Consider the following 9,845-nt stretch of genomic DNA (forward strand, 5'->3'; position numbering starts at 1 on the left):
TACGAAGAATATAGTTGTCGTTCTTTAGTGGAGTGACTGATATTAATAAAGGTTGATTAAGTTAATTAAAGAGTTTAATTAATTAATCATGCATGATTGGAACTTCAATCTACAGATCCATAAGAACCTTTCATTAGCTCAATAAGGACTAATGAGAATCAAATGGTTTTTAGTTTAATTTGAATTTTTCAAATTCATTATACGAGATACAATTAAATGATACATATTGATACACTATAAAGTATAATATATGGTGATACATATTGATACACTATAAAGTATAATATAAGAAGAAGGAAATTGGTGATGGATGAATATGATGAATGGAGATGGATGATGGAGTGATCTCTCCCTTGGTAAGAAAATCAGGCGATGCGTTGGTAGTGGGTGTGTGCACCTTTATGAATGCGTACAAGTCCTCTCAAGTCAGACCCAAGTATCAATCTGACTTAAGTTTCTTGGTAAGTCGAAGGTCGCACGTAGGGATACTAGAATGTACTAAAGTAGGGTTTATTTTCGAATCTAATACAAAGATTTCCTTATTATCTGAGATGGGATGATTATTTACACTCAATTAATGGCATGCATGCAATAAGAAATAGAAGTTCAGAGGGAGAAGGGGATTTATGGATGAATAGTTCTAAGTGTAAGTGGTATGTGTTGATTTCCTAGCAAGTTTAGTAAACCTATGTGAGCTCAATGAAGATGAGATGAAAATGATACTGTTGGGGTTGATGCCCTAAATCTTGTGTGTCCAGTAGTTTGTAATTGTTATGTACAAATATTTTATTTATTTAATAAAATATGAGATGTTTTATTCAATATTTAGTAGCATTAACCTAGAAAACCAATAAACTAACATCCAAGGTTATCTTTTGTAGCTTAAACATGTATGTAGAGACATACATGTGGATCATATTTAAGTTATAACTTAAATAGTTTGTAGTAGATAGATAAAGTTAGGTACCTTATCCTGATCTACGAGCCCGTTTTCTAGATGTTACAATTGTTGTAAAGTACGACAAATGATCTGATCCTGATCATTCATGTCGAGACATGTGAGCGGAGGCATTCTATATAAAAGGGTTTGTATAAGACACGACCATGAAATGATTGTTGGGGTTGATGCCATAGATCTCGTAGAGTCCTATAGTTTGTAAATTATCTAAATAAACTCATTATTTATTTAATAAAATACATGATATTTTATTCCACATTTTGTTGCATTAACCAAAAACCAATAAACTAACATCCAAGGTTATCTTGTAGCTTAAACATTGTAGAGACACGAGTGGATCATGTTTAAGTGATAACCGCATTTGTCTGTAGTAGATGGATAAGGCTGGGTACCTTATCCTGGTGACATTACGAGTATGGCCCGCATTGTAGGTGTTACAATTGTTGTAAAGTGCTACAAATGATCTGATCTTGATTATTCATGTATAGACATATGAGCGGGAATATTCTATACAAAGGAGTTTGTATAAGATCGGACCATGAAATGTTTAGTCTCATTATTATATAACGCAGTTCATAATAGACTTACATTTCACCAGGATGACCATAGGTAACATCATCTGAATCCTGAGTGAGTTGTGAACTCCTGCCTATGAGGGCGGTCTTTTGATTTGTATGGGTGAGAGTGGCCAGACTGCCGACTCAACAAGCCTACCATTTTGGGGATTCGTCTGATGGGGAGTTGGGAACACAACTACACAATAAAGAATTCACTCCTTTCCTGAGGTCGGGGTAAGTAGATAAATTACTCTCTTAAGGGCTGATTCTAGGGCTTGAACAATATGGCGCCACATCCTCTCCTGGCCGAGAGGGGTTTAGTCAAAATTGGACTATGATCTATTGTTCATTAAAGGGATCAGTGATACTTAAGAAGTTAGATGTAACTATAGGGCCAAAACGGTAATTTTGGCCCAGCTGTACTTACGAGCAATTTGTGAAGAGTCATTGTACTGTTGATTAGTTATATCTAATGAATATAGAAATATATCTGTAGTGCGAAGAGTGCAGCTATCGGTCTTTAGTAGAGTGCCGACATTTAACAGATGATGAATAATTTAATTAATTATTCATGTATCGTTGGAGCTTTAAGCTACAGGTCCATGAGGTTTCCTTGGTAGCCCAATAGAATTAAATGAGAATCAATTTTTGGATTAATTATGATTGTTCAAATTAATTGAGGGATTTAATTATATATGATATAATCAAGTTATTTTAATTATATGTGATATAATTATTATAATGTATTTGATACATTATAGCTTTAGTGAGAGAAAATATATATTTGAATATAATTCAAATATTGATTATATGAATTGGATTCATAATTGTTAAATTTAATATAAATGTGATTTATATTAAATACCATATGAAAGATAAAAGAAACTATAGGTTATATTGTATGTGATACAATATTAAAACTATATGTTATAAGTTATATTTGATATAACATATAATTTAATATATATTATATGNATATATTAAACGTTATTTTTAAATGAGAGATGGAATTACACCCACCCCCCCTTCTATCCACCAACGTAAGTGGATGGTTGATATTTTTAGCGTTTTTGAAAGGGATGAGGGAGTCTCCTTCTTTGAGATATGGTGTGTGTGAAAAGGAAAGTGTTTTGTGAGTTTTTAAATTGTTGATGAACAATCTAAAATCTTTATCCTCTCTACTAAAAAATCCTATATTCCAAAATAGTCAGAGCCCACCACTCTTGGGTTTTCTACTTGAGAATACCAAGGAAGCCATCGTCGTAGTGTTCGACTTCAAGTTTTAGGGATTCTTGAAGATCTGTCTTTATAGGTAAGGTTTCTAACACTATTTTTATAGCATTCTATAATTTATGTAAATGCATAATTTGTTCTTTCTTTTTTTGTAAGAATTACTTTCTCTAAAAATTGGAAATTTGGACGATCCCCCTTCCACTCAAGGGTCCCTTCAATTTGGGATCCTTCAATTTGTATCAGAGCCAGGTTTAGTGGTTTACTAATCCCAAGTTCCATTTCTTATTGATCCAATTTTTACAGTTATGGTGGGTTTTACTTGTTTGCATTTTGTGTATGATTTATACGATGAATGGTTTAATAATGAATGTAGTTTTATTGATGGATATTTTTGGGATAGGATACTTGGTTTTAAGGCTTTATTCGTTTACAGATTTGATTTGTAAAGGCCCCTGTTTTGGCATATAGAGTTCGTATTCATTATTTTGAGTCACCTGTGCTGTTTTCAGGGAGCTTGAAAGAAGAAATTCAAAGCCGTGCTTCGATGGGGACGAAAGACGATCTGTAGCATTTGCTAAACGATCGTGTAGCTACTGCTACAAGATCGTGTAGCTTTTGATACACAATCGTGCAACAAGTTTCTACAGCATTTACAAGTTTTCTACATGATCACTACAGAGAGTTCCATGGTGGATGGTTCAGTTCGAACGATTCAAGGCTTGGTTCACTTGTTTCGAACTGGATGATTCTTACTCTTGTAATAATTAGTCTTTAAGTTTCTTTTAGGTATCCTATCTAGGTCCATTAACTGTTAGATTTAAATATACATATGATGTATGTTTTTCCTTATATGTCATATTGTATGTTATATAGTTTTAAAACCCACTATAGGTTATGCATTTATATTCATGCATCATTTTATATTATAAGTGTTATAATATATGTATATGCATGATTTAAACTATATAACATGCTCATGCATCATATTGTATAAATGTTATAGTGTATGTATGCATGCATTTATAGCATATCCATGCATCATTTATATTATAATTGTTATAATATATGGTTGAATGAATGTATGGAAAGTATGATATAGTATGATTCATTACCTTGTTATATAATTTTTATATATGTTAGTAATGAATTGAGATTGCCTGAAACATGACACTGCCTTAAGTTAATTTATAAATGTTATGATTAACTAAAGTATGTCAAGCATGCAATGAATGTTTTAATTGTTTCATTTACTTCTAATCGTTATAACTAAATGAAATTAGAATTAAAATCAATAATTAAGAGTTGCATGCAAACCTTAGGTTATAATCATTTTTAAATTTTTTTAAAAACATGATTAAGATAGACTTGATCACATTTCTAATGAAATTAAAAATCTTAGTTTAATTTTTTAATCGGTTTAATAGTATTAAATTGATTTTTAATAAAAGATTAAATATATAACAAATGTATTTATAAGGGACCTTTTGTCTAAGGCGAGTTTTGTCTAGGCTGGGGTACTTAAGTTGATAGAAATATCACACTCCTTCTTGGAAACCTACTTGGAAAGGTAAATTAGATAGATTTATTACATGGATGCAAATTTGGTTAAAGTCTATTAAAGAGTTTGATGAGACTTCAATCAAAATTGTTTAATCATCAAGGACAAGAGTTGTTTTTTGAGCAAATTAAACTTTCACTTAGTTAAAATCAATAGTCGAGTCTTTCTTAAGTTAATTAACCCTAAGTAAAACACTTAGTGAGAGGAAAATGGGGTATATGATACTTCATTTTATTCTCTGCAAATTTCTCCCTATAAATTCACACCGTGAGATCTACACTCAGCCTCGAGGCATCATGGGTGTCCCCCTATGGGTGGCATTTGGGTAGGTCAATAATAAGGTGAATGGAGTAAGTGTTTATAGTAAATGGGAGCGGGACATGTGACAACACATCCCTCGGTCTCTCTCATTAGGTTAAATAAAATTTCATGCATCGCCTCGTGGCATTGTGGGTGTCCCCCTAAAGGATGGCAATATTGCATGATGCTTTATTCAATCTCCAGAAATGGATAGGGTTGCTTTATTTTCATGTCCTAATCGGTTTTTCCCTAAGGTTGGCTCATTGAGACGGAACTCTAGAACCTAAAATGAGGGGTTACACTTACAAGAATTGTTAAGCAAGTTAACAGATTCTGGACCGAACAAAGGTGATTGTTAGTCATGGTATCAAGGTGTTGTGTTTTGTCTAATGGTTGAAAATGTCTCATTTTAGTGAAGGGACACTTGATCACCTTAAGGTGACTTTTGTCCTGCCTCACTGAAACATCATTGGAAAATTAGATGTCACTTAGGGTACATTAAATTTTGCTAAAACTGTTTGGTTGTATGAGTGGTTTAATGAAAAGTAAACTAATAGTAAATAGTTTTTTCTTTTTTTACAATCTTTAATATGGCTACTGCTACTTTAAAGTTACTCATCGCAGATAAATTAACAGGAGAGAATTACACTAGTTGAAAAAACACAATCAATATAATATTGATCATCGATGACCTTGGTTCTTTTCCTCATGGAGGATTGTCCTCCCATTCCAATTCCTAATGCTCCTCGAAATGTTCGGGAAGCTTATGAGCGTTGCACACGAAAAACGATAAGGCTCGAGCGTATATCTTGGCATGTCTTAATGAAGTCTTGCCCAGGAAGCATGAGCCCATGCTCAAAGCTAGTGAGATCATGGAGTCCCTGAGGGGAATTTTCGGACAACCGTTTACACAGCTCAGGTATGATGCTCTGAAACACATCTTCAATGCCCGTATGTAAGAAGGGGTGTCTATTCAAGAACATGTTCTCAACATGATGGTCCACTTCAACGTGACGGAGATGAATGGGTCAAGCATCAATGAATCCAATCAGGTTAGCTTCATTTTGGAATCTTTACCTAAAAGTTTCCTTCATTTCCATAGCAATACTATTTCGAATAGGATTGATTACAACCTGACCACTTTGCTCAATGAGCTATAGACCTTCTAATCCTTAATGAAAAGAAAGGAGCAGAAGGGTGAAACAAATGTTGCTTCATCTTCTAAGAAGTTCCACAGAGGTTCGACCTCTGGGATTAAGTCTGTACCTTCATCCTCTGGCACCAAAAAGTGGAAGAAGAAGAAGGGTGGAAAGGGGAAAGCTAATCTTGTAGTTGTTGCTCAAAGGGGCAGAAGATCGATTAAGGTTACAAAGGGAATCTGTTTCCATTGCAACTAAGATGGGCATTGTAAGAGGAACTACCCCAAATACTTGGCAGAAAAGAAGAACTCCAAACAAGATAAATATGATTTACTTGTATTGGAAATCTGCTTAATGGAGAATGATGATTCTATCTGGATTATAGACTCTGGGGTCACTAACCATGTTTATTCTTCATTTCAAGGAATTAGTTCCTGGTGGCAACTAGATGCTGGTGAGACGACAATGCAGGTTGGAACTGGGCACATCGTCTCGGCTGTGGAAGTGGAAGGTCTCCGATTGACTTTATAGAACAAATTTCTTATTGTAGAAAATGTATATGTAGTTTGTGACTTAAAAAGGAATCTTGTTTCTTTAAAATGTTTGCTTGAACATTCATACTGTATTAACTTCATTGTAAATAAAGTGTTTATTTCTAAAATTGATGTTGATATTTGTTCTCAAAACTAGAAAATAATCTTTAGGAATAAGTGTTGTTTGCTATTAACGCAACACATGCATCCTGAAGATAGGTTATGATTGTATGCGATCACCTTGTCCTTGTGTGCATCTTGCATCATCGCATAGGCAAGAAGTAGAGACTTAGAAATAAGCTCTATAGACATTATTGCATTCGTTGCATGCGTCCTAGAATTAGGAGCCATCGCATGTGCATTGGAAAATGATTTGCTGTCGCATGAGTGTAGCATGATCGTATAATTTGAACGCATCCTCGAGAAACGCTAGCTAAAAACCTTCTCAACCCGTTCCTCCGCATACTCAGTGTATTTGTCGCATAATCAATCTTTTCTCAAATCTGACGCATAATTTTTATACTTCAACCAACAAACCAACCAACCCATTAATTTATTTGTTACAGCAAAGTGATCTTAAAAATTATTACCATATATTGTTTTCCTTAGTCCCTAAGTTCGACCTTGGACTTACCAGAAAACTCAGTAGGATTTATACTTGGATTTTGTTGAGAAAACTTATTGCACAATGCATTTCCCATCACTGCAATTCCTTTAATTAATTCACCTCATAAAATAACGCATCAAGATTTTGGCGCCGTTGCCTGGGACTTCGACAATTCAGTGTGCTAACGGTAATTTTTCTGATTTCTTTGCAGCTTTCAATCTCTGGCGAATTACGACCCAGAGATTGAAAGGACGTTCCGACGAAGACTGAGAGATAGCTGCCAACAAGAACCACAATAGAAAGATAACATGGTGGAACAACCTAGAAACGGAGCACCAAATGAAAATGTCATGGCGAATCCAATCCTACTGGCGAACGACCGCAGTAGGACCATTCGGGACTATGCGTCGCCGAACTTCTACGATTTCTCCCAAGAATTATGAGTCCTGCTCTTGATGGATCTCGATTCGAAATGAAACCGGTAATGCTGCAGATGATCTAGACTGCAGGACAGTTTGGAGGGAGGCATGGTGAAGACACGCACACCCACCTCCGAGCTGCATAGAAATCTGCAACACTTTTGTGTTCCCGAATATCTCCACCGAGGATGTTCAACTAACTTTATTTCCATTTTCATTGTGTGACCAGGCACGAAAATGGGCATACTCTCTCGATCCGGGGGAGATTACTTCTTAGGAATAAGTAGTAGAAAAGTTTATGAAGAAATATTTCCCACCAACTGAGAATGCCAGAAGAAGGAAGTTAATAATCAATTTTGAATAGGACATGGACGAATTGCTCAGTGATGCTTGGGCGAGGTTTAAGAGGCTGGTAAGAGACTGTCCGCATAATGGCTTACCAGACTACTTACAGATGGAGATCTTTTATCACAGATTAAACCCTGCTTCACAGATCGTTGCCAATGCGGCAACCGCTAGAGGTCTGCTAGACAAAACATATGATGAGGCCAAGAACATCCTTAATCGCATCTCTAAAAATCACGAGGACTGGAGAGAGAGTGATAAAAAATTGAGAATAAAGGATAGTGACGCAAACAATGGTGCTATCACATCACTTCAAAGTCAGATGACTGCGATGATGAACTTGATACAAGAAATCGAAATCAACAGCCCAACAACACATAGTGGGCAAGTGAACGCAATCAACCAGACTACCACAAGGTATGTGACTTACGGTGAAGGACATGCAATGGAGGAATGCCCGAAAAACCCACAGTTCATATACTTTGTGAAGAATAACCCATTTTCTAATATGTACAACCCTGGGTGGAGAAACCACCCCAACTTTGCGTGGAAAAATCAATAACAAAATTTTAAATCAGTGGCACAAAAAGAAGGGTCACCTAGATTTCTCCTGTGAAATAACGATCAGACGAGTAATCAAGCCAGTAGTTCATAGGCACCACAATCTTCCTCTTTGGAGAATTTTTTGAAGCAATATATTGAGAAGAACGAAACAGTGCTTCAAAACCAAGTGACGTCTATCCACAACCTGGAAATACAGATAGGCCATATTGTTGGCGAACTAAAAAACAGACCGCAAGGGGCCTGCTGAATTCAATGGAACTCCCACGCAACCCAAGGGGTACAGGTAAAGAGCAGTGTCAAGTGGTGACATTGCGAAGTGGAAAGACTGTGGTAGGGGAGAAGAAGGAGCCTAGCTGGACTGCTCCAATTGTGCTAGAACCAGAGATTGTAGTGACTCGAGAAGAAGAAGGAGAAAAAGAGGCGATAGAGCCGGAGGTTGCGTCCACCTCAGAGCCAAAAGAACAGGGGACTGTGAGAGTACAGTTGCCACCTTTCCCACAGAGACTCAGAAAGAAGAAAAATGATATGTTAGTACCAACGCTTTATGAATATGTTAAAACAATTGCATATTAATATTCCATTCAATAAAGCAATTGAGGAGATGCCCGCATATGCGAAGTTTCTAAAGGATATGGTGACAAAGAAGAGAGGCATTGATAAGTTCGCCACAGTGGCTTTGATGCATAGCTCAAAATCTATAATCCCACCGAAGATGCGCGATCCTAGGAGTTTTACTATACCTTGCTCCATTAGAGGATTGTACATCGGGCAAGCGCTATGCGATCTTGGAGCCAATATTAACCTGATGCCTCTGTCAATTTTCAAGCAGCTGAATGTGGGACAACTTGCGCCCATGATAGTGACTCTCCAATTAGCCGATAAATCTCCGGTGTATCCAGAGAGGAATGTGAAGGATGTGCTGTCACAATTGAAAAATTTATATTACTAGCTGACTTCATCATCTTGGACTACGAAGCCGACAAGGATGTGCTCATCATCCTGGGGCGACCATTTTTATCAACCAGTCGTGCCCAGATTGATGTGCATAAAGGAGAGATCACCTTGAGTGTGAATGGACAGAAGCTCAAGTTTGACATTATCCGAGCCATGAAATATCCTGACGAAGAAGACCTTAATGAATCTGACGATGAACAGAATTTTAATAAAGAAGAGAAGCCTGAATATAAAAACGAAGATGAGGATGCGATCGCATCCATTGTTTCATGCAATGCGATCATAGAAAAAACAAACAAGGAAGATGAGATGATCACAACCCAAGAAGATGAGCCGACAGTGAATGAAGAAAGAAAAACAACGCAACCGTCCTTAAAACAACCACCAATAATAGAGCTGAAGACCCTGCCTAACCACCTAAAGTATGCCTTTCTGGGGCAGAATGAAAAACTACAGGTAATCATTTCCTCTGCACTCAATGAAGACCAAGAGAATGCGCTGTTGAGCATTCTGAGAAAATATGTGAAAGAAATTGGCTGGACGCTCACAGACATTCGAGGAATTAGCCCCGCATACTGTATGCATAGAATTCGTCTCGAAGAGAACCACAAAGGATCGATCGAACATCAGTGCAGACTCAACCCTGCGATGAAAGAGGTCGTTCGGTGCACCATTTGA

The 9,845-nt window shown here is 36.6% G+C and overlaps 1 protein-coding gene across 1 annotated transcript; it reads left to right on the forward strand.

The window, feature by feature from the left end:
• The first annotated feature begins 8,844 nt into the window (after nucleotides 1–8,844).
• On the forward strand, nucleotides 8,845–9,162 carry LOC120084701. The gene has a single exon (XM_039040510.1). It carries the CDS (start codon nucleotides 8,845–8,847, stop codon nucleotides 9,160–9,162), a length of 318 nt encoding a protein of 105 aa, XP_038896438.1.
• The last annotated feature ends 683 nt before the right edge of the window (nucleotides 9,163–9,845 follow it).

Source organism: Benincasa hispida, chromosome 9, assembly GCF_009727055.1.
Source record: "Benincasa hispida cultivar B227 chromosome 9, ASM972705v1, whole genome shotgun sequence".
Taxonomy (NCBI): domain Eukaryota; kingdom Viridiplantae; phylum Streptophyta; class Magnoliopsida; order Cucurbitales; family Cucurbitaceae; genus Benincasa; species Benincasa hispida.